This window comes from Eriocheir sinensis, chromosome 64, assembly GCF_024679095.1.
Source record: "Eriocheir sinensis breed Jianghai 21 chromosome 64, ASM2467909v1, whole genome shotgun sequence".
In the NCBI taxonomy this organism is placed as follows: domain Eukaryota; kingdom Metazoa; phylum Arthropoda; class Malacostraca; order Decapoda; family Varunidae; genus Eriocheir; species Eriocheir sinensis.
The window spans coordinates 1,359,789-1,384,845 of record NC_066572.1 but is presented as its reverse complement, the minus strand read 5'-3'; the positions used below and the strand labels follow the sequence as shown (position 1 = coordinate 1,384,845).

At 51.4% G+C, this 25,057-nt stretch overlaps 1 protein-coding gene and 2 long non-coding RNA genes across 28 annotated transcripts; 1 reads left to right on the top strand and 2 right to left on the bottom strand.

Moving 5' to 3' along the window:
* Positions 1-376: 376 nt before the first annotated feature.
* Positions 377-19,535, bottom strand: LOC126987176 (uncharacterized). 2 transcript variants are annotated; one of them, XR_007740315.1, is made up of 3 exons: positions 19,419-19,535; positions 14,090-14,331; positions 377-542 (listed from the first exon to the last, which is right to left on the bottom strand). It is a non-coding gene; the product is annotated as an uncharacterized LOC126987176 (long non-coding RNA). The 2 variants fall into 2 exon arrangements; XR_007740316.1 differs by lacking the exon at positions 377-542 and adding an exon at positions 558-631 and having other exon boundaries at positions 14,179-14,331.
* LOC126987172 (peritrophin-48-like) lies at positions 1,845-23,202 on the top strand. 12 transcript variants are annotated; one of them, XM_050843962.1, is made up of 3 exons: positions 1,883-2,048; positions 13,589-13,670; positions 22,144-23,202. In XM_050843962.1, exons 1-3 carry the CDS (start codon positions 2,001-2,003, stop codon positions 22,890-22,892), a joined length of 879 nt encoding a protein of 292 aa, XP_050699919.1. In that variant the 5' UTR covers positions 1,883-2,000; the 3' UTR covers positions 22,893-23,202. The 12 variants fall into 12 exon arrangements, with proteins under 12 accessions (XP_050699921.1, XP_050699919.1, XP_050699918.1 ...); XM_050843955.1 differs by lacking the exon at positions 1,883-2,048 and adding an exon at positions 13,251-13,415; XM_050843956.1 differs by lacking the exon at positions 1,883-2,048 and adding an exon at positions 13,251-13,415 and having other exon boundaries at positions 13,589-13,765; positions 22,239-23,202.
* On the bottom strand, positions 3,058-8,815 carry LOC126987178 (uncharacterized). 14 transcript variants are annotated; one of them, XR_007740328.1, is made up of 5 exons: positions 6,717-8,815; positions 4,115-4,697; positions 3,917-4,015; positions 3,719-3,817; positions 3,058-3,619 (listed from the first exon to the last, which is right to left on the bottom strand). It is a non-coding gene; the product is annotated as an uncharacterized LOC126987178 (long non-coding RNA). The 14 variants fall into 14 exon arrangements; XR_007740327.1 differs by lacking the exon at positions 6,717-8,815 and adding an exon at positions 6,517-6,563; XR_007740333.1 differs by lacking the exon at positions 6,717-8,815 and adding an exon at positions 6,421-6,535 and having other exon boundaries at positions 4,115-4,601.
* Positions 23,203-25,057: the final 1,855 nt, after the last annotated feature.

The window sequence follows — 25,057 nt, the reverse complement described above, 5'->3', positions numbered from 1 at the left end:
AACGGCCCTTAGTCCTGCAATAAGGGTCAGAACAATGTCACCAACACCCGCTGCCCCGCCAGGTGCCTGCCGCCCCGCAAGACCCCGAGTGCGCCAACGATGACCCCTGCACCGACCAGCCGGACTGTACCGATTGTCTCGAGGGTACCTTTGTTCCTGACCCCGAGGACTGTCGCAGCTTCTATGTGTGTACGGGCGGTGCCCCTTCAACTGTGGCGACGGGCAGGTGTTAACGCCACGAATCATATGTGTGAAACGGGAACTGAGTGCAAGGCTTGCCCGGTAGTACCTCCGACTGTCAGCTGAAGCTACGAGTGCGTGGAGGATGGCTATTTCCTCCTCCGCTGATTGTCAAATTTACCTTACTGCGAATGTGATGGAGACGTAGTATCAGGATCTGGGACCTGCGATGCATCCACTCCCTTCTTTAACGGCGAGGAGTGCCAGACTGACGAGAGGCTCTGCTGCCACTGCCACTCTTACTGCTATGCGGGGACACGGGCAAGGTCATCCCCGACCCGCTGGACTGCCGGGGCTACTACCTCTGCACAGGCGAATCTAAGGTGCCCACCATGCACGGCACGTGTGATGACGGGGAGAACTTCGACTCCTTCCTCCAAGGGTGCTCCGCCTTGGCCCCGTGCAGCACACAGGTGTCGTGCCTCAACGTGCTGGGCGCCGACGGCTGCATCGACCCCTTCACCTGTGTCTCCGTTGGCTACTTCGCCAGGTGCCCCAACCAGTGCACGGCTGACTACTACCACTGCACGGCGGCGACCGGCACCTACCAGGACGCCGAGTCCTGCACCGGGGGGACACCGGGACATTCTTCCACCCCGACAACCACAACTGCGTTCCCCTTGCTAACTGCCCCTACTGGTTACACACTCGGCTCACGACCGAGAGAGCCCGGGTTTGATTCCCGGGCGGAGTGGAAAAAATTGGGCGGCTTTTCCGATACCCTACGCCCCTGTCCACCCAGCAGTGAATGGGTACCAGGTATTAATCGGGGGTTGTGTCTTGTCTCCTGGGATCTGTTCCCTTCTATAATTCCTTCCCCTTCTGTCTCTCTCCGGCATATGACCTCAAATGTTGCGCCCACTAAACGAAACTTTCCAACTTTCCTGGCCTGTACCCTGAGACTGAGAGTGTTGTTAAGTGTGTGTGTGTGTGTGTGTGTGTGTGTGTGTGTGTGTGTGTGTGTGTGTCCAGCATCTTTACCGTGAAGGCGGGAGTGAGGGAGGTGGGCCGTCTCCTTGCTCCATCACATCCCAACACTTGTTCGGACTCAGTAATAGGAAGAGTTGTGGATCAGAGTCATTGTGGAGCATCTGTTGGCCTTGCCAGGGTCACCGGCCTTGTTCCTGCCGATGATGCAGTTATCCTCGCGGAGTCAGTAACGGTTCTGGTGATGGCGCTGGAGGCACTGCACGAGGAGGCGAAGCCCTTGGCAGGAAATCCATGCGGTCTGGGCGACGTACCCGGCGTGTGCCTTGTTGACTGGTTGTTTGAAAGAAGCAAAAAATAATCGTGTGTGTATAACTTGAAAATAACGTACACAATGGTTGGTATTATAAGACGCTCTCTCCTCACTTCAACTCCTTCTAAAAGTCAAAGAGGGGGTCAGTCGGGTTCTAATGAGTACTTCTTGAGGTTCATGGTACAGAAGAAGGGTCAAACTATCCCCAGTGTCATAAAACTACTCCTCGAAATGCCCACAACTCCTACGAATGCCTTGTCAAATATGTGTTCTTGGGTGGCGAAATGTTTTGCAATACGACCCAATGTCTTGTGAGTGTGTGTGTGTGTGTGTGTGTGTGTGTGTGTGTGTGTGTGTGTGTGTGCTTGCGTGTTTGATGTGTCAGCAGCTGGCGTGTTTCTCAGCCACGCGTAGGATAAAAGGTATATCAATATTTGAGGGCGCGAGTCTAAGGGTATTTATGTGATCACACGGACGCTCGCACACCCCGCCCCTGAAGACGCGCACAGCCACACACGCCATGGGTCTGCGGTCACCTTCCTGTCTGCTGCTGCTGCTGGTGCTCCTGGTACGTGTGTGTGTGTGTGTGTGTGTGTGTGTGTGTGTGTGTGTGTGTGTGTGTGTGTGTAACATTTACATAAGGTTAAAGGAAAAACAGAATAAATACTGGTGAAATACTCAGCATCACAAACTTGCCTCAGTCCTGTAAGAATACAATGAGTTCGGAACACTTTTACCAACGCCCGCTGCCCCGCCAGGTGCCTGCCGCCCTCGGAGCCGCCGCCTGCAGCAACACTGACCCCTGCATCGGCCAGCCAGACTGTGACGGATGTGACCCAGGTACTTTAGTTCCGGACCCCGAGAACTGCCGCGCCTTCTTTGTTTGTCCGGATGAGAACTTATCCTTCGACTGTGGCACCGGGCAGGTCTTCAACGCCGTCAGTGGCAAGTGTGAAACGGGAGATGACTGCGAGTCTTGCCCAGTAGTGCCCCCGACAGGCAGCTGCAGCTACGAGTGCTTGGCAAATGGCTTCATGTCCTCCTCCACTGACTGTCACATATATTATAAATGTACAGGAACCATTGCCACAGGACCTTATGCCTGCGATGCACCCACTCCCTTCTTTGACGGCGAGGAGTGCCAGACTGACGAGAAACTCTGCTGCCACTGCCACCCTTACTGCTACGAGGGGACCGTCATTGGCACGATCGTAGCAGACCCGCTGGACTGCCGGAGATACTACCTCTGCACAGCCGCCTCTGAGGTGCCCACCGTGTCCGGCAAGTGTCCCGACGGGGAGTACTTCGACTCCCTCCTCCTAGGGTGCTCCGTCTCGGCCTCGTGCAACATGGAGGTGTCGTGCCTCAACGTGGTGCGCCCGGACGGCTGCATCGACCCCTTCACCTGTGTCTCCGTCGGCTACTTCGCCAAGTGCCCCAACCAGTGCACGCCTGACTACTACCACTGCGCGGCGGCGACCGGCACCTTCCAGGGCGTTGAGTCCTGCACCGGGGGGACAGTCTACCACCCCGACAAGCACAACTGCGTCTCTCCTGAAAACTGCCCCTACTGAGAGAGAGAGAGAGAGAGAGAGAGAGAGAGAGAGAGAGAGAGAGAGAGAGACTAGTGGTTATTACACATGATTAAATAAATGATACACAAGTAGCCTACATGTCAAAGCTAATACAATGTAGTAAGTAAGGAAAAGACTGAAGAGGGAGTGTAGGGGAGAGCGGTGATGTTCGCCGTATCATCGCCGCTCTCCCCACCGGATACTGTACGAAATTTTCTGCATAAATTGTAACCAAACATCGCGTATTTACAACAGCAACAAGTCATTCAACAAGGCAGACACTTTTATCCCCTTGACTCTGTATCTCCTAGCAGCAGACCTCACCAAGCTACAGGAATGGAACAAAAAGTGGCTGATACAATTCAATGAAGCAAAATGTAGAGTCACGCACCTTGAGAGGGGATATCCAGCACACCAATACCACATGGGAAACACTCCACTATCCACCACAGAGGCAGAGAAAGACCTGGGAGTGTGTGTTACCAGGCTACCAGTGAAGGGATATCCAGCACACCAATACCACATGGGAAACACTCCACTATCCACCACAGAGGCAGAGAAAGACCTGGGAGTGTGTGTTACCAGGCTACCAGTGAAGGGATATCCAGCACACCAATACCACATGGGAAACACTCCACTATCCACCACAGAGACAGAGAAAGACCTGGGAGTGTGTGTTACCAGGCTACCAGTGAAGGGATATCCAGCACACCAATACCACATGGGAAACACTCCACTATCCACCACAGAGGCAGAGAAAGACCTGGGCGTGTATGTTACCAGGCTACCAGTGAAGGGATATCCAGTACACCAACACCACATGGGAAACACTCCACTATCCACCACTGAGGCAGAGAAAGACCTGGGAGTGTATGTTACCAGGCTACCAGTGAAGGGATATCCAGCACACCAATACCACATGGGAAACACTCCACTATCCACCACAGAGGCAGAGAAAGACCTGGGCGTGTATGTTACCAGGCTACCAGTGAAGGGATATCCAGTACACCAACACCACATGGGAAACACTCCACTATCCACCACTGAGGCAGAGAAAGACCTGGGAGTGTATGTTACCAGGCTACCAGTGAAGGGATATCCAGCACACCAATACCACATGGGAAACACTCCACTATCCACCACAGAGGCAGAGAAAGACATGAGACAGAGTTGTGGGCATTTCCAGGAGTAGTTTTATGACCCTGGTGGTAGTTGGACCCTTCCTCTGTACCGTGAACCTCAAAGAACACATCTGACAAGGCTTTCGTGGGAGTTGTGGGCATTTCCATGAGTAGTTTTATGACCCTGGTGGTAGTTGGACCCTTCCTCTGTACCGTGAACCTCAAAGAACACATCTGACAAGGCTTTCCTAGGAGTTGTGGGCATTTCCAAGAGTAGTTTTATGACCCTGGTGGTAGTTGGACCCTTCCTCTGTACCGTGAACCTCAAAGAACACATCTGACAAGGCTTTCGTGGGAGTTGTGGGCATTTCCATGAGTAGTTTTATGACCCTGGTGGTAGTTGGACCCTTCCTCTGTACCGTGAACCTTAAAGAACACATCTAACAAGGCTTTCGTGGGAGTTGTGGGCATTTCCAAGAGTAGTTTTATGACCCTGGTGGCAGTTGGACCCTTCCTCGGTAACTTTTTTTATACGACAAGCGGCAGCACGGCGGAGATATGACGTTGGGAAGAAGACGAAGTTGAGGCCAAAGAAGAGGATGAAGAGAAGGAACTGGACGAGAAAGGACATAATTATAGGACAAAAAGTCGAGTATCTTTACTTTTGTCTGTTGTGGGAGCGGTGAGTAGCCGGCTCTTTTCCCTACACTCTTTTTGTTACCCTTGAGCCGTGTCCTTTGTTGTAAAATAATAATAATAATAATAATAATAATAATAATAATGTTTAAAATTCTATCGCTCCAAAGAAAGGAATACCACGCCTTCCTATCCCCATACAAACTCCAAAGGAACTCTCTCACAGGTAGAATTAGTGCAGCACAGGCGAGGGAGGTTGAGGTGGAGGTGGTACTAGTGGTGGGGGGGATGCTAGTGGTGGGGGTGTCAGTGGTGATGGCCAATGATGATACCGTAGTGGTTAACATGCCTACCTACGAATCCATATACATGAGTTAGAATCCGGCCTGGGCATTTGGCGTTCATCCTCCCTTTCGGCCTTGTGGGTAAATGGGTACCTGGGAACACATGGGGAAGGTACACTGCATCAGACCTCTCCAGAGTACGCCTTTGTAGTGGCGAGCGTTGCTTCTGATGGGTTGATATTTGAGCAATGTCATAATGTGTCCTTTTGTAGAAATTGTCAACGGTGGAACTTAAGATATTGTTCCTAACTTTACTTCTAAGGATTGAAGGTATACTTTAGCGCTCACTTTAGACTTACCGTGTTTATTATTATTATTATTATTATTATTATTATTATTATTATTATTATTATTATTATTATTATTATATATTCATCAACACAATCATGAATAAAAAACGTAATACCTCGATTGTTTGTTTATTAAAAAAACATATCACAATAATTACATTCTCTCTCTCTCTCTCTCTCTCTCTCTCTCTCTCTCTCTCTCTCTCTCTCTCTCTCTCTCTCTCTCTCTCTCTCTCTCTCTCTCTCTCTCTCTCTCTCTCTCTCTCTCTCTCTCCATGAAGAAAGTATTTTTAATTTATTTTGCCGCTTCTGACGTCATCACATATGTTCTTTTCTCATCATTATCTTTCCCAGAGAGAGAGAGAGAGAGAGAGAGAGAGAGAGAGAGAGAGAGAGAGGGGTTTTTCCGTAACAAAATTTTGGACACTTTATATCTTGCAATCCTGGTTAATTTTATCTATGACCTCGATGGCCTGTTTTCTTCGCCCCTTGCACCCCTGTCAGTCGCCGCCGCCCTCGCTTCCCCCTTCTGTATCTCCTGACCCGTAAAATAGACAAGCCGTGAGGGTGGTAGGTCACCTTGATGTGCCCCGAGCCAGCGTGAGATCTCCCCCCTGTTGCTGCGTCATGTTTCCACCTAGCGCCATATTTCTCGAACATTTCCTCGCTCAACCACTTGCACACATCTGACAAGGCTTTCCTAGGAGCTGTGGGTATTTCCAAGAGTAGTTTTATGACCCTGGTGGTAGTTGGACCCTTCCTTTGTACCGTGAACCTAAAAGAACACATCTGACAAGGCTTTCGTGGAAGTTGTGGGTATTTCCAATATCTTTATGATCCTGGTGGTAGTTGGGCCCTTCCTCTGTACCGTGAACCTAAAAGAACACATCTGACAAGGCTTTCGTGGAAGTTGTGGGTATTTCCAATATCTTTATGACCCTGGTGGTAGTTGGGCCCTTCCTCTGTACCGTGAACCTCAAAGAACACATCTGACAAGGCTTTCCTAGGAGTTGTGGGCATTTCCAAGAGTTGTTTTATGACCCTGGTGGTAGTTGGACCCTTCCTCTGTACCGTGAACCTCAAAGAACACATCTGACAAGGCTTTCGTGGAAGTTGTGGGCATTTCCAGTATTTTTATGACCCTGGTGGTAGTTGGGCCCTTCCTCTGTACCGTGAACCTAAAAGAACACATCTGACAAGGCTTTTGTGGAAGTTGTGGGTATTTCCAGTATTTTTATGACCCTGGTGGTAGTTGGACCCTTCCTCTGTACCGTGAACCTCAAAGAACACATCTGACAAGGCTTTCCTAGGAGTTGTGGTCATTTCCAGGAGTAATCTTATTCCCAAACGCCTCTATCCCTAACATCAACTATTTCCAAAGTCTGGTAAGGAGATATATCAGGTTCTAATGTGTGTTTTCAGGTTCGCAGTACAGAAGGGTCACACCAGCAGGGTCATGAAGCTGTTCCTGGAAAGGCCCAAAACTCTTACGAAACTCTTATCAAATGTGTCGAAATGTTTCTTGTCTCGTCTACGTGACTGTTCTCTCGTCAACCTTCCTCGGACTGTGGCACTGTGGCAAGTTCTTTCCCAGGCTCTCGGCGGCGTGCTATCTCAGTCTCCAGGCCCAAGGTTTCCCCGTGAACACAAATACTTACCAGCCCGAGAGGGAAGATGAACAGCTGGGTGTGCTGTGCGTGCCAATCACCACATCACGGAGTTGTTATTCGGAGAAGCGATAATTTTCCACCGCGCTGTTTGTCTTGCATGTGACGTCTTTTGCGTCTTGAACGAGTGTGACCTTCATTTTCTTCGTAAATGAATGTTCTTCCTCTCACGAGCCATTCCTGAACAAACCCAGCCTGTCTGCCCAACGAAACGGGGAGGCGGTGGCTGAACGGATAGCGTGACGGCCCCGCGTTCAGGAGGACGCGAATTCAATCCCCGACTGGTGCCACCAAGCTGGGATTTTTCAACCGCCGCCGAGTGGCTTAAAACTACCCACATGCTGTCCAGAAGACCACCTATCAACCCGGACTCTAGATTCCAGGATTAAAGATGAGCTCCGGGAGGACAGCATGAGCCAGTACAAGATGGCGCCACTATAAACACTCGCCTGCGCCAGAACGGGCTGGGCCGACCATCAGGATCCAACGGGAAGAAGCCTACCGGCGCAATAGGCCAAGACGTAAAAAAAGAAAAAAAACAACAACCCTGACGCAGAAATAGGAGCAGTAATAGTGTTTGAGCCCTAGGCAGGGGTACCCAGCACCCATCAGTGACCTACCGCCACGCAATGAGTATCAGCGCACCCAGTGACAACCCAGCGCTATTCACAAGCCGTGCAGAGCTGCTTCAAGGACGCCTACTTGAAAAGGCTGCCGCCGAGGCTCCGGGGATGTTCCCGGCGGCTTCACGACCTTGCTGCTGAGGGCGCCACAACGCGCTCGCCCGGCATCATTGCGTTCCATACTCTTTGGGAAAAGAATACATTTCCTTTATTCGGGAAGCATAATCGAGTCCAAGCGGGTTAAAAGTTGCCTGTTCCCCCGCGCCCTGCCCAGTACACGTCCCAGCAGCCTTAGAGACACTCGCCGTAGTGCCCAGCCCGCACGCCGGCAGGGATGCTCCACTCGGCGCGTCCTGCTGGGAGGCTGCAAGGCCTGCTCGCCGCGCTTCAGCGTGGAGTCTGAAAATAAGCAAATGAGAAGTTTCCGTCTGTAGGAGTTAATATAATGGGTGCGGGATGAATGGCGCAGCAAGCTTCCTCTAAGACATGACAACGACCCCTGAGCCTGGAGGTACAGAGGACTGCTTCAGCCGTCACCCTGCCGAGGCCGCCGTGCAGCCGACGCCGTGTTCAGTTCAAGCCAGGGAGGCCTGAAGGTTATAGAGTTCTGGGCGACGCCTGGCGCAGCAGGTGGGCTGGTTCCCTCTGGATGTCTGCAGACCCTCGCGGCGCCCACCATCACGCCCGGCGTCCTTGGCTGGGGTCTGCGTTGCGTCGCGCCCCAAGCTGTTCTTTCTCACGTGGCGCCGCAACCCTCCGATAGTCGCTGGAGGCAGTCTTTGAAAGCACTCCCGACAGCTGACAGCGGTCCCATGTCTGCTCCAAGCAATCATCAATTAACGACAGCAAACATTGGGGGGAGGGAGGGGCGTCGCCTCGCACACCCCACGACGCCATTCCCGGGGGCTCCTCAGGGCATGCATCCATACAGACACCCTTATTCCCGTCCCAAGCAGTACACCAAGACAAGAGCCATCGACTTGCTCAAGCCATAGACTCTGTGGGCGTCCCCTTGACCCCCTCCACCCAGGACTCTCAGGGTGCGGCCACACTGCTCGCGGTTTGCTGGGAGGGTAGAGGGGAGCGGGACGCCTAGCGGGTCAGCGGCAAGAACAAACACATGTTATTTAATAGGAGTGGTCATACAGGACGCGGGTAGCGGGTAAGCTTGGAGGGAACCCGCTACCCGCGTCCTGTATGGCCACTCCTATTAGATAACATGTGTTTGCTCTTGCCTCTGATCCGATAGGCGTCCCGCTTTTTTTATATTTTTTTTTTACGTCGCGGCCTATTGCGCCGGTAGGCTTCTTCCCGGTGGGGCCTGATGGCCGGCCCAAATAAACACTCATTAGAACTCGACTAGTCTCCTGTTTGGCCTTTGGAAATAGTTGTGTAAGGCGGGAGCGTCCGACAGTACCAACTTAAGGTCGTATTTTAAAACATTTCATCGCCCAAGTTCACATATTTGACAAGGCTTTCGTAGGAGCTGTAGGCCTTTCCAGGGGTAGTTTTATGACCCTGGTGGTAGTGTGACCCTTCCTCTGTGCCATGAACCTTAAAAAACACTCATGAAAAACAGTGATCCCTTCTTTGACCTTTGGAAATAGTTGATGTGAGAAGCGATGGTGTCTTAAAATACAGCCCTGGGGGCGGATTCTGAGAAGGGCCGTAAGTTAAGGCCCGCGCGCTGCCTTAACTTCACCAAGGCGCCGTTGGCTACGGCCGCGCTACGGCGCCGTGTCTCGGCATTCCTTTCCCATACTCAAAACTTTTTAAGGCCGTCGTAAGGGGGCCTTAGGGCGCCCGGCCGCGTCACAGTGGCCAATCAGGGGCAAGTTCTAGTCGGCAAATAGGAAGCGTCGACCAATCGCGGGATGTAAACACAAATTAGCTGTTGTGCGAACGTTCCCGCGGTGCCCACCCTCTCACGACAATGGAGCCTCTCTCCTCACCCCCTACCTTGCCCCCTACAAAGAAAAGGAGGCCGAGCTTTTCGGAAGAGGAGCTACTAATGCTAATAGCACTGACACAAACCTAACCTACCTTTGTTCATAACCTCAGACATTCAGACGATGCTGTATTGTATATGCAAGCTATAACACTATTTTTGTGAAAAGTTACCTTTAACATTTATCAGCACTATGGTATATATACAACACTTGCAACACAGTGATGTCCCTGCTCACCCACGCGTGCAAGATACTACGTAGGTTGTGAAGGATGGGGGGTGGATCCCCAAGTCTGTAGGATTTAGGAAGGCAAATATGAGGAAAATGGTGTCATGCGCGTGAACTGAATGCATATATATTTACCACGTCTTCAATTGTGATGCTGTCCATAAAGTATGAGTGCACAGGAACATGGCAACATACCTTAGATCTACTTACTAGTTCTTTGCAACTCCACATAATAAAAATGTATCATTGCAAGAGGCAGTGGGAAGCCCTCTCACAAGTTTTCCCCAAACTTCCTAGTTACTGTATTACTAAACATCTTACTGGCAGTTCATTCACCTCTTACAGTTGTATAAGTAGTATAACTACGTAAACATCGTATGTATGCACTTCATACCTGTATGAAGGCTGTATGTTCCACTCGTAGCAGCGAAGGCGTGCAGGGAGAGGAGGCCGTAACTCACTTAGGGCGGCCCACACCCGCCTTAACCTGCGGCGCCGTAACTCCTCAAAATGGCCGCGCCGGTGTTTTGAGTATACCAGCGGAAGCGCTACGGCCGGACTTGCGGCGCCTTAAGCAGATACGACGCCGTAACTTCGTTTCAGAATCCGCTCCCACTGGATTGGCTTGGTGGACGGAGGCTGGAGCTTGGGGTCAGTGTTGCCTTGGAGGGAGGGGGAGGCAGGGGGCGGGGCGGGACTCCTGGACCAATTTGGCGCACGGTAACGATAGCCGCTGTGCCTTCACCCTCACAACCCATATTTTTAAACATTTCTGCGCCCAAGAACACGTAATTTACTAGTCTTTCGTGGGAGTTTAGGGCATTTCCAGGGGTACTTTTATGAGCCTGGTGGTAGTCTGAGCCTTCTTCTGTACCGTGAACCTAAAAGAACACTCATTTGACAAGGCTTTCGTAGGAGTTTAGGGCATTTCCAGGGGTACTTTTATGAGCCTGGTGGTAGTCTGAGCCTTCTTCTGTACCGTGAACCTAAAAGAACACTCATTTGACAAGGCTTTCGTGGGAGTTTAGGGCATTTCCAGGGGTACTTTTATGACCCTGGTGGTAGTCTGAGCCTTCTTCTGTACCGTGAACCTAAAAGAACACTCATTTGACAAGGCTTTCGTGGGAGTTTAGGGCATTTCCAGGGGTACTTTTATGGCCCTGGTGGTAGTCTGAGCCTTCTTCTGTACCGTGAACCTAAAAGAACACTCATTTGACAAGGCTCTCGTGGGCGTTTAGGGCATTTCCAGGGGTACTTTTATGGCCCTGGTGGTAGTCTGAGCCTTCTTCTGTACCGTGAACCTAAAAGAACACTCATTTGACAAGGCTTTCGCGGGAGTTTAGGGCATTTCCAGGGGTACTTTAATGACCCTGGTGGTAGTCTGAGCCTTCTTCTGTACCGTGAACCTAAAAGAACACTCATTTGACAAGGCTTTCGTGGGAGTTTAGGGCATTTCCAGGGGTACTTTTATGAGCCTGGTGGTAGTCTGAGCCTTCTTCTGTACCGTGAACCTAAAAGAACACTCATTTGACAAGGCTTTCGTGGGAGTTTAGGGCATTTCCAGGGGTACTTTTATGGCCCTGGTGGTAGTCTGAGCCTTCTTCTGTACCGTGAACCTAAAAGAAAACTTATTAGAACTCGATTAACCTCCTTTATGGCCCTTGGAAATAGTTGGCGTGAGGGGTGGGAGCATTTGACAATACCAACCTTATCTCCCGTTGTGCTGCAGACCTTTTCGCTGCCCTCTCATTCACAGCCGGGCACAGCAGAGAAAAAAATATGAGTAAATGTATGAGTGAATAAGGCGATGGCTGAGTGGTTAGCGTGCGCCATGGACAAAGTCGGTAACATAAATAATAAATAAACATATGAAAATATTAGTACGTTAAAGTTGCCTCTTCGCGTCAGCTGGTGGATATTAAGGTACATATAGGTTAGGTTAGGTTAGGTTAGGTTAGCTACAGAGAGAGAGAGAGAGAGAGAGAGAGAGAGAGAGATTAATACCAGACAAACACTGATCTCCCTTGTTGTGATTTGATTTGTGAGTAGAAATTCGAAAATCTGAAGTGCAGTTTCGAAATGTAATTATTGTCCTGGAGATATCAGTGCAGTGGATTGCCCATTAAAATTCTTCCCATTAGGCCCATTTAATTTCCTTAGGTCTATCAGAGAAATATACCCTTCCCTCCACCCCTTTTATCTTTGTAGCAGCTATAGTCTTCCTAATAAGAACAGAAGAACATAAGAACGTAGGAGTCTGCAAGAGGCCGGTAGACTTGTACGAGGCAGCTCCTTTGACCCTAAGCTCCCGTGTATCTAACCCCACCTAATATCGCTGTCCATGAATTTATCTAATCTATTTTTGAATGTGACGATTGTATTGGCACTCACCACATGACTGCTAAGCCTATTCCACTCATCCACCACCCTGTTAGTAAACCAATTTTTGCCTATGTCCCTGTTGAATCTGAATTTGTCCAGTTTAAACCCATTACTTCGTGTCCTACCCGGTTCTCTTACCAACAAAACCTTATGAATGTCTCCCTTATTAAAGCCCTTCATCCATTTATAAACCTCGATCATGTCTCCACGCACCCTTCGCCTTTCTAGAGAATGCAAGTTTAACTGTTTGAGTCTTTCCTCGTATGGCAAGTTTCTCAACCCCTGAATCATCTTAGTCATTCTCCTCTGCACCGATTCTAATATTTTGATATCCATTCTATAGTAAGGTGACCAGAACTGAACCGCATAGTCAAGATGAGGTCTAACTAATGCTAAATATAGTTGGAGGAAGACTTCGACGCTTCTGTTGTTTAAGCTCCTTGAAATAAATCCCAGTACCCTATTAGCTCGATTTCTAGCTTGAATGCATTGTGGCCTTGGACGGAGATCAGAGCTCACTAAGACCCCTTAATCCCTCTCGCACCCAGACCTGCTTATGAGAGTGTCATTTAAGCAATAGTTATGTGAGGGGTTGTTCCTACCTACACTCAGAATACTGCACTTCCCTACATTGAACTCCATCTGCCATTGATCCGCCCAGTCATACAATCTGTTGAGTTCACCTTGGAGAATACTAGCGTCCTGATCCGACTCAATTACTCTACCGATCTTGGTATCATCTGCAAACTTACTGACATCACTACTAATTCCTGTATCTAAGTCATTGATATAAATAATAAACAAAAGTGGACCTAATACCGAACCTTGTGGGACCCCACTCGTAACACATCCCCAGTCAGATCTTTTACCATAGATTTGCACTCGTGTGTGTGTGTGTGTGTGTGTGTGTGTGTGTCGGCAGCTGGCGTGTCTCTCAGGCCTCGCATCAGATGAACAATAGATGGTTTTTAAGGGGTTGGGTGTCTGAGGGTATTTATGTGCTTGCACGGATGCACTGCACGCACACACACATCCCGCCCCTGAAGACGCGCACAGCCTGTCACATACACGCCATGGGTCTGCGGTCACCTTCCTGTCTGCTGCTGCTGCTGGTGTTCCTGGTACGTGTGTGTGTGTGTGTGTGTGTGTGTGTGTGTGTGTGTGTGTGTGTGTAATTATTATAAGGAAAAATATAATTAAGTGTGATGAAATACTCAGCATCACAAACTTGCCTCAGTCCTGTAACAATACAATGAGTTCGGAACACTTTTACCAACGCCCGCTGCCCCGCCAGGTGCCTGCCGCCCTCGTAGCCGCCGTCTGCACCAACACTGACCCCTGCATCGGCCAGCCAAACTGTGCCGGATGTGACGCAGGTACTTTAGTTCCGGACCCCGAGAACTGCCGCAGCTACTATGTATGTTTCGATGAGGACCCTCCCAGCTTAGCCTTCGACTGTCCCGCCGGGCAGGTCTTCAACGCTACCAGTCAAGCGTGTCAGAAGGGAGATGAATGCGAAGAGTGCCCGGTAGTACCCCCGACAGGCAACTGCAGCTACGAGTGCCCGGTCACTGGCTCTGGGGTAATTTCCTCCATCACTGACTGTCACTCTTACTATGAATGTGAAGAAGGAAAAGTCACAGGATCTGGGACCTGCGATGCATCCACTCCCTTCTTTAACGGCGAGGAGTGCCAGACTGACGAGAGGCTCTGCTGCCACTGCCACCCTTACTGCACAGAGACTGACGCTGCGGGCACGATCGTAGCAGACCCGCTGGACTGCCGAAACTACTACCTCTGCACAACTCCTTCTGCGGTGCCCACCACGCACGGCACGTGTCCCGACGGGGAGAACTTCGACTCCTTCCTCAACGGGTGTTCCACCACGGCCCCGTGCAGCACACAGGTGTCGTGCTTCAACGTGGTGGGCGCCGACGGCTGCATCGACCCCTTCACCTGTGTCTCCGTCGGCTACTTCGCCAGGTGCCCCAACCAGTGCACGGCTGACTACTACCACTGCGAGGCGGCGACCGGCACCTTCCAGGGCGTTCAGTCCTGCACCGGGGGGACAGTCTACCACCCCGACAGCCACGACTGCGTTCCCCTCGCTAACTGCCCCTACCCCAACTGAGAGAGAGAGAGAGAGAGAGAGAGAGAGAGAGAGAGAGAGAGAGAGAGAGAGAGAGAGAGAGAGAGAGAGAGAGAGAGCAGTGGTCGCCCTTACACAGTCGCTGTCCTCTCCGCCTCAGACAGAACTACCGCGACATTGTCTCGCGGCTCATGGCCGGGCGCTACAGGCTTTGTAATGACCATGCTGTGCTTGACGCTAAGGACCAGTACCTGGGCTGCCCCTACCATTGTATCCCTGTGCTCTGAGTCTGTCCGTAAATCATGAATAATCTGTACCAGGAATTAATCTCTCGGAAGGCTAAAACAACTGTCAGGCAGATTTTGTCTTTTATTGAACATCCCAAATGTCCGCTGAGAATTACTACGCCAACAGCTCATTGTACATCATCTTTTTTACTAACGGACTGACTGACGGACCAACTGACGGACTGGCTGACCAAGTTGCTGACTGACCCACTGACTGGCTGACTATCTTACTGATTGACAGAATGGTCGAACTATTTACTGACTGGCTGACAAAATTTCTGATTGGCTGAGAAAATTAGTAACAGTTTGGCTGACTGACTTACTGACTGGCTGACGGAATGGGTGACTTACTGACTGGCGTAGAGATATATAGAGCGTCCAGCTGTTCATCTTCCTCTGCCGGGAACACCTGGGAAGGGACACTGCTAGGGGCTTAAAGGGGCTATTGTTATTATTATTATTATTATTATTATTATTATTATTATTATTATTATTATTATTATTATTATTATTATTATTATGTATGTGGTAGTCTTTTTGGGGGGTCCTTGTGGGCGGCCCCTTCCCGTTGTGACGCGGGCAGCTGTTTATAGTGGCGCCATCTTGCCTGCCTCACCCTGCCCCCCGGAGCTCATCTTTTCTCCTCTTTAAGGGGCTATTACACTGGGCAAATTTTCCGTGGATCTTCAGTCAAACCACGATTTCCGCTGGCGTGGTTCTCCTATTTCCGTGGATGTTTTCTGACGTGTCCACGATCTTCCAAAGCTACGGTAGATTTCACCGAAGGACGACGGTATTACTGACCATCATCATCATCAGCAATAACAAGAAACACATGAGAACCGGAAAATTGGTCAAGTGTAGTAGACCCTTAAGCAACAGAGGCGCTAAAGTCACTCCCATTCGGCTTCCTGACCTCGCCATTCACTATTAAGGAAAGCTGAGCCGCCCTCGTTTTCCCGCGGACATTCTGCATCACACGAGCATAAATCCGAAACAGTAATGTAAAACCACACACAGGAAAACGAGGGATGAATGAAGTTGAGCACCCACATTTTTCTTACAACAAAGGAGACAGCTCAAGGGCACAAAAAAAGGAAACAATAATAAAAAAAGCCCGCTACTCGCTGCTCCTACAAAACAATCAAGAGGTGGCCATCATTTCCCTTCAGTCCCTCAGTAGTCAGTTGTTTTCCATTGCATCACTTTCTGAAGCTCGTGGACACGTGAGAAAACCACGGAAATAGGAGAACCACGCCAGCGGAAATCGTGGTTTGACTGAAGATCCACGGAAAATTTGCCCAGTGTAACAGCCCCCTTTACGCCCCCAAGCACAGTGTCCCTTCCCAGGTGTTCCCGGGTACACATTCATCGACAAGCCCGCAGAGGAACAGCTGGATGGTCTATATACATCTAGGCCAGTCAGTAAGTCAGCCATGCCGTCAGCCAGTCAGTAAGTCAATCAGTCAGTCAGTCAGTCAGTAAGTCACTCACACAAACCATTCCATAACATATATCAACGCATTCCTGATCAGTCTACGCATCATTTATTTTGGGGGATTTATATCACGGCAAAAACTTGGTCTGTCGCTGGTACGCGGTAAAACCACAAATTTGGTCCGTCGCTGCTACCGGGTTAAAGGATTTTCTGATTTAGTTGGTGTGGGTTGCGGCCCGCTGTACAGATGGGCAGCATGGTCCAGGCAGGAGTCACGCATCCCGGCAGACACTATAAATTAAATTCGCCCGTGTCACAAACGGGCTGGGGCGTCAAATCAAGGCCTACGAGAGGGGAGGCCTATAGTCTGTTCGGAGTATGAAGTCGGTTCAAGGTGTGGCAGATTCCAGAATTCCCATGAATGCAGCGCTGCCAGTTCGACCGCCATTTATCAGATTAGCACTCTCTCCCGGCCTACCCACCCACAACCCATCCGTTTATCTCTCTCCCTCTCCCTCTCTCTCCCTCTTGACCCGGGGGAGGGACCTAGGGGGACACACCGACCACCACCACCACCACCACAACGTGGCAACATGGGAAAAAATCGCTGCCACATGTCATAGAATTTATACAAATCCTTGTAATAATCCTAAACATCGACACTCATTGTACTATGTAGCTTCTTTTACTATATACAGAATATATAAAATACCGCTTTCAAATAGCACATGGATGGGAAATAAGAGAGAGACGCATGTACGAAGGCTGATTTGGCAGCATGGGTAGAGGTAAACGACGATACCAGCTCCACCCTGAACGGACTTCTTGCTCGGAACAGACTATAGGCGATGGGGAGTGAGGTCAGCAAGGTGCGGTCCCGCGCTTCGCTCTTGTCTCCTCTCCCCGTTCCGCGCTGTGTGTCTTCTCCTGTGTTTCACCTCCGTGTGTCCCACTATATAATGACCTACCCCTGATGACCTTAAGGCTTTTAGTACTGCCCTTCTTACTGTTTGTTCATTTATTCCTTTGGTGCTAGATACTGTACCTTGTTGATGAAAACATGATGCTGTCTTATATAAGGCTTATTTTCAAGAAGAAGAAAAAAGAACCGTACTTAGTTTATTTCTTAAATGTTATTGGTAAAGAAACACTTCACATATACATCTCTCCATTGCCTCCTGTACAGCAGATTGCTCCCTCCTCGTCCTCTTCATGTCGGGGCGTTCTCTAACACGTCCCGATCAATAGTCTGGGCAGTTAGGTAATTGGGAAGGAACAGCACCATCCTGGAGGCGAATCTTCATCAAGCTGGCGCTAAGTTCCCTTCCAGTCTTCTCGTTGAAGCGCGTTGCCTCTCGCATGATGTCTTGGGGCCTAGAATGCACCTCACACATGCAAAAAATAATGTATGTATAAAATATATAGAATAATTGAATTTATAAAAGTAATAGATAGATAGATAGACGGTTAAAAATAGGTATACAAGATATCTAGATAGATGAATAGATAAACATACGTACATACATGCATATGTAGATACATACATACATATGAAGTCATGTGTGATGTGTTTTCCTGAATAGGTCTCTCTCTCTCTCTCTCTCTCTCTCTCTCTCTCTCTCTCTCTCTCTCTCTCTCTCTCTCTCTCTCTCTCTCTCTCTCTCTCTCTCTTGTCCGTGAAATATAAGAATGAAGTTGAAATAAAACGAGAAGGACTTACCCTGCTGTGCTTGTTCGGTGTATAGCCTTCCCTCCCTCCTGATAGCGCGCAGCCATTTTGGGGAGAGTTCCTCATCTCTCGGCAAGGAAAACACGCGCACTTTTAGCCGTTCCTGTAGTTTCCTTTGCAATTCGGAACTGCACACGTGTTAGGCATAACCAAATGACATTGACAGCAAAAATAAACCACTAAGAGACACTGTTTTGCGGGAAGGGATGGCTGGAGAGTAGCGCGCAGTGACCCCGACCTGACCTGGGAAGAAACTGAGGAGTGCGGGCTATCCTTACCCTCACCTTGATGAGTGACTCAGGTCAGCCCCCCCCCATCGCCTAGGCCTTCCCTCTCGTAGGGACCCCTCAAGACAGCCTACCCGCGCTACAGGCACCACCTTAGAAAAAAAAAAAACATTAGGGCGTTCAGCATGTCTACAGAAACCGTGTGTGTGTGTGTGTGTGTGTGTGCTCGCGTGCTTGATGATGTGTCGGCAGCTGGCGTGTTTCTCAGGCCACGCATGCACCGAAAAATAAATCGTTTTTTTTTTAATGGGCTGGGTGTCTGAGGGTATTTATGTGCTTGCACGGACGCCGTGCACGCACACACACCCCGCCCCTGAAGACGCGCACAGCCACACTCGCCATGGGTCTGCGGTCACCTTCCTGTCTGCTGCTGCTGTTGGTGCTCCTGGTACGTGTGTGTGTGTGTGTGTGTGTGTGTGTGTGTGTGTGTAATTATTATAAGGAAAAATATAATTAAGTGTGATGAAATACTCAGCATCACAAACTTGCCTCAGTCCTGTAACGATACAATGAGTTCGGAACACTTTTACCAACGCCCGCTGCCCCGCCAGATGCCTGCCGCCCTCGCAGCCGCCGCCTGCACCAACACTGACCCCTGCACCAAGCAGCCAGACTGTGACGGATGTGACCCAAATGATTTAGTTCCGGACCCCGAGAACTGCCGCGGCTACTATTTATGTTTGACGAGTGGCCCTTCCAGCTTGCCCTTCGACTGTCCCGCCGGGCAGGTCTTCGACGCCACCAGTCACACGTGTGTAGTGGGAGATGAGTGCGACGAGTGCACGGTAGAACCCCCGACAGGCAGCTGCAGCTTCGAGTGCCCGGAAACTGGCTCTCGGCTAATTTCCTCCTTCACTGACTGTCACTCTTACTATGAATGTGATGGAGGAAAAGTCACAGGATCTGGGACCTGCGATGCATCCAAGTTCTTCTTTAACGGCGAGGAGTGCCAGACTGACGAGAGGCTCTGCTGCCACTGCCACCCTTACTGCACAGAGGCTGACGCTGCGGGCACGTTCGTAGCAGACCCGCTGGACTGCCGGAGCTACTACTTCTGCACAGACGCCTCTGCGGTGCCCACCAGGCACGGCACATGTCCCGACGGGGAACACTTCGACTACCTCCTCCAAGGGTGCTCCCCCGCGGCCGCGTGCGCCACACGGTTGTCGTGCCTCAACGTGGTGGGCGCCGACGGCTGCATCGACCCCTTCACCTGTGTCTCCGTCGGCTACTTCGCCAGGTGCCCCAACCAGTGCACGGCTGACTACTACCACTGCACGGCGGCGACCGGCACCTACCAGGACGTCGAGTCTTGCGCCGTGGGGACAGTCTTCCACCCCGACAACCACAACTGCGTTCCCCTTGCTAACTGCCCCTACTGAGAGAGAGAGAGAGAGAGAGAGAGAGAGAGAGAGAGAGAGAGAGAGAGAGAGAGAGAGAGAGAGAGAGAGAGCAGTGGTCGCCCTTACACAGTCGCTGTCCTCTCCGCCTCAGACAGAACTACCGCGACATTGTCTCGCGGCTCATGGCCGGGCGCTACAGGCTTTGCAATGACCATGCTGTGCTTGACGCTAAGGACCAGTACCTGGGCTGCCCCTACCATTGTATCCCTGTGCTCTGAGTCTGTCCGTAAATCATGAATAATCTGTACCAGGAATTAATCTCTCGGAAGGCTAAAACAACTGTCAGGCAGATTTTGTCTTTTATTTAACATCCCAAATGTCCGCTGAGAATTACTACGCCAACAGCTCATTGTACATCATCTTTTTTACTAACGGACTGACTGACGGACCAACTGACGGACTGGCTGACCAAGTTGCTGACTGACCCACTGACTGGCTGATTGAATTACTGATTGACAGAATGGTCGAACTATTTACTGACTGGCTGACAAAATTACTGATTGGCTGAGAAAATTAGTAACGGTTTGGCTGACTGACTTACTGACTGGCTGACGGAATGGGTGACTTACTGACTGGCTGACGGAATGGGTGACTTACTGACTGGCTGACGGAATGGGTGACTTACTGACTGGCGTAGAGATATATAGAGCGTCCAGCTGTTCATCTTCCTCTGCCGGGAACACCTGGGAAGGGACACTGCTAGGGGCTTAAAGGGGCTATTGCTATTATTATTATTATTATTATTATTATTATGTATTTGGTAGTCTCTTTGGGGGGGTCCTTGTGGGCGGCCCCTTCCCGTTGTGACGCGGGCAGCTGTTTATAATGGCGCCATCTTGCCTGCCTCACCCTGCCCCCCGGAGCTCATCTTTTCTCCTCTTTAAGGGGCTATCACACTGGGCAAATTTTCCGTGGATCTTCAGTCAAACCACGATTTCCGCTGGCGTGGTTCTCCTATTACCGTGGATGTTTTCTGACGTGTCCACGATCTTCCAAAGCTACGGTAGATTTCACCGAAGAACGACGGTATTACTCTCTATCATCATCATCATCAGCAATAACAAGAAACACATGAGAACCGGAAAATTTGCCAAGTGTAGTAGACCCTTAAGCAACAGAGGCGCTAAAGTCACTCCCACCCGGCTTCCTGACCTCGCCATTCACTATTAAGGAAAGCTGAGCCGCCCTCGTCTTCCCGCGGACATTCTGCATCACACGAGCATAAATCCGAAACAGTAATGTAAAACCACACACAGGAAAACGAGGGATGAATGAAGTTGAGCACCCACATTTTTCTTACAACAAAGGAGGCAGCTCAAGGGCACAAAAAAAGGAAACAATAATAAAAAAAGCCCGCTACTCGCTGCTCCTACAAAACAATCAAGAGGTGGCCATCATTTCCCTTCAGTCCCTCAGTAGTCAGTTGTTTTCCATTGCACTTTCTGAAGCTCGTGGACACGTGAGAAAACCACGGAAATAGGAGAACCACGCCAGCGGAAATCGTGGTTTGACTGAAGATCCACGGAAAATTTGCCCAGTGTAACAGCCCCCTTTACGCCCCCAAGCACAGTGTCCCTTCCCAGGTGTTCCCGGGTACACATTCATCGACAAGCCCGTAAAATATAAGAATGAAGTTAAAATAAAACGAGAAGGACTTACCCTGCTGTGCTTGTTCGGTGTATAGCCTTCCCTCCCTCCTGATAGCGCGCAGCCATTTTGGGGAGAGTTCCTCATCTCTCGGCAAGGAAAACACGCGCACTTTTAGCCGTTCCTGTAGTTTCCTTTGCAATTCGGAACTGCACACGTGTTAGGCATAACCAAATGACATTGACAGCAAAAATAAACCACTAAGAGACACTGTTTTGCGGGAAGGGATGGCTGGAGAGTAGCGCGCAGTGACCCCGACCTGACCTGGGAAGAAACTGAGGAGTGCGGGCTATCCTTACCCTCACCTTGATGAGTGGCTCAGGTCAGCCCCCCCCCCCCATCGCCTAGGCCTTCCCTCTCGTAGGCCTTGGTCAAAGGGACCCCTCAAGACAGCCTACCCGCACTTCAAGCACCACCTTAGAAAAAGAAAAAAAAACATTAGGGCGTTCAGCATGTCTACAGAAACCGTGTGTGTGTGTATTTGTGTGTGTGTGTGTGTGTGTGTGTGTGCTCGCGTGCTTGATGATGTGTCGGCAGCTGGCGTGTTTCTCAGGCCACGCATGCACCGAAAAATAAATCGTTGTTTTTTTTAATGGGCTGGGTGTCTGAGGGTATTTATGTGCTTGCACGGACGCCCTGCACGCACACACACCCCGCCCCTGAAGACGCGCACAGCCACACTCGCCATGGGTCTGCGGTCACCTTCCTGTCTGCTGCTGCTGCTGGTGCTCCTGGTACGTGTGTGTGTGTGTGTGTGTGTGTGTGTAATTATTATAAAGAAAAATATAATTAAGTGTGATGAAATACTCAGCATCACAAACTTGCCTCAGTCCTGTAACGATACAATGAGTTCGGAACACTGTTACCAACGCCCGCTGCCCCGCCAGGTGCCTGCCGCCCTCGCAGCCGCCGCCTGCACCAACACTGACCCCTGCACCGGCCAGCCAGACTGTGCCGGATGTGGCCCAGGTACTTTAGTTCCGGACCCCGAGAACTGCCGCAGCTACTATATATGTATCGATGATGCCCGTCCCAGCTTAGCCTTCGACTGTCCCGACGGGCAGGTCTTCAACGCTGCCAGTCACGCGTGTGAGAAGGGAGATGAGTGCGAAGAGTGCCCGGTAGTACCCCCGACAGGCAGCTGCAGCTACGAGTGCCCGGTCACTGGCTCTGGGCTAATTTCCTCCATCACTGACTGTCACTCTTACTATGAATGTAAAGAAGGAAAAGTCACAGGATCTGGGACCTGCGATGCATCCAAGCCCTTCTTTAACGGTGAGGAGTGCCAGACTGACGTGAGGCTCTGCTGCCACTGCCACCCTTACTGCACAGAGGCTGACGCTCTGGGCACGGTCGTAGAAGACCCGCTGGACTGCCGGAGCTACTACTTATGCATAGACCCCTCTGCGGTGCCCACCACGCACGGCACATGTCCCGACGGGGAACACTTCGACTACCTCCTCCAAGGGTGCTCCCCCGCGGCCGCGTGCGCCACACGGTTGTCGTGCCTCAACGTGGTGGGCGCCGACGGCTGCATCGACCCCTTCACCTGTGTCTCCGTCGGCTACTTCGCCAGGTGCCCCAACCAGTGCACGGCTGACTACTACCACTGCACGGCGGCGACCGGCACCTACCAGGGCGTCGAGTCCTGCGCCGGGGGGACAGTCTTCCACCCCGACTACCACAACTGCGTTCCCCTTGCTAACTGCCCCTACTGAGAGAGAGAGAGAGAGAGAGAGAGAGAGAGAGAGAGAGAGAGAGAGAGAGAGAGAGAGAGAGAGAGAGAGCAGTGGTCGCCCTTACACAGTCGCTGTCCTCTCCGCCTCAGACAGAACTACCGCGACATTGTCTCGCGGCTCATGGCCGGGCGCTACAGGCTTTGTAATGACCATGCTGTGCTTGACGCTAAGGACCAGTACCTGGGCTGCCCCTACCATTGTATCCCTGTGCTCTGAGTCTGTCCGTAAATCATGAATAATCTGTACCAGGAATTAATCTCTCGGAAGGCTAAAACAACTGTCAGGCAGATTTTGTCTTTTATTGAACATCCCAAATGTCCGCTGAGAATTACTACGCCAACAGCTCATTGTACATCATCTTTTTTACTAACGGACTGACTGACCCACTGACTGGCTGACTATCTTACTGACTAGCTGAGTTTTTTCTTTTTTTTACCTTTCGGCCTATGGCACCAACAGGCTTTTATTTATTTATTTATTTTATTATTTTTTGTACGTCGTGGCCTATTGCGTCTTCTTCCCGGTGGATCCTGATGGTCGGCCCAAGGCTTCTTCCCGGTGGATCCTGATGGTCGGCCCAAGGCTTCTTCCCGGTGGATCCTGATGGTCGGCCCAAGGCTTCTTCCCGGTGGGGCCTGATGGTCGGCCCAAGGCTTCTTCCCGGTGGATCCTGATGGTCGGCCCAAGGCTTCTTCCCGGTGGGGCCTGATGGTCGGCCCAAGGCTTCTTCCCGGTGGATCCTGATGGTCGGCCCAAGGCTTCTTCCCGGTGGATCCTGATGGTCGGCCCAAGGCTTCTTCCCGGTGGGGCCTGATGGTCGGCCCAAGGCTTCTTCCCGGTGGGGCCTGATGGTCGGCCCAAGGCTTCGTACAGGTGGCTCCTGAGGGTCGGCCCAAGGCTTCTTCCCGGTGGATCCTGATGGCCGGCCCAAGGCTTCTTCCCGGTGGATCCTGATGGTCGGCCCAAGGCTTCTTCCCGGTGGATCCTGATGGTCGGCCCAAGGCTTCTTCCCGGTGGGGCCTGATGGTCGGCCCAAGGCTTCTTCCCGGTGGATCCTGATGGTCGGCCCAAGGCTTCTTCCCGGTGGATCCTGATGGTCGGCCCAAGGCTTCTTCCAGGTGGATCCTGATGGTCGGCCCAAGGCTTCTTCCCGGTGGGGCCTGATGGTCGGCCCAAGGCTTCTTCCCGGTGGATCCTGATGGTCGGCCCAAGGCTTCTTCCCGGTGGATCCTGATGGCCGGCCCAAGGCTTCTTCCCGGTGGATCCTGATGGTCGGCCCAAGGCTTCTTCCCGGTGGATCCTGATGGTCGGCCCAAGGCTTCTTCCCGGTGGGGCCTGATGGTCGGCCTAAGGCTTCTTCCCGGTGGATCCTGATGGTCGGCCCAAGGCTTCTTCCCGGTGGATCCTGATGGTCGGCCCAAGGCTTCTTCCAGGTGGATCCTGATGGTCGGCCCAAGGCTTCTTCCCGGTGGATCCTGATGGTCGGCCCAAGGCTTCTTCCCGGTGGGGCCTGATGGTCGGCCCAAGGCTTCTTCCCGGTGGGTCCTGATGGTCGGCCCAAGGCTTCTTCCCGGTGGGTCCTGATGGTCGGCCCAAGGCTTCTTCCCGGTGGGGCCTGATGGTCGACCCAAGGCTTCTTCCCGGTGGATCCTGATGGTCGACCCAAGGCTTCTTCCCGGTGGGGCCTGATGGTCGGCCCAAGGCTTCTTCCCGGTGGAGCCTGATGGTCGGCCCAAGGCTTCTTCCCGGTGGGGCCTGATGGTCGGCCCAGCCCGTTCTGACGCAGGCGAGTGTTTATAGTGGCGCCATCTTGCATTGGCTCATGCTGCCCTCCCAGAGCTCATCTTTAATTCTAGAATCAAGAGTCCGGGTTGATGGGTGGTCTTCTGGACAGCATGTGGGTAGTTTTAAGCCACTCGGCGGCGGCTGAAAAATCCCATCTTGGTGGCACCGGGCGGGGATTGAACTCGCGTCGTCCTGAACGCGGCGCCGTCACGCTATCCATTCAGCCACCGCCTCTTGGTAGTGTCTGATGGCTGGCCCCAGCTCGATGTGGCGCAGGCAAGTGTTTTATAGTGGCGCCGTCTTGCTTGGCTCACGCTGCCCCCTGGAGGTCATCTTTGAGCCTCTCTTTAGAGTTAAGA

What these genes read in the sequence shown, in the direction of transcription:
- LOC126987172 (XM_050843959.1), top strand. Translation starts at nt 18,396, where the DNA reads ATGTGCTTGCACGGACGCCGTGCACGCACACACACCCCGCCCCTGAAG. An exon ending in TGCTGCTGTTGGTGCTCCTG is followed by an intron (nt 18,513 to 22,061) that starts GTACGTGTGTGT and finishes CTGCCCCGCCAG; the next exon opens with GTGCCTGCCGCCCTCGCAGC.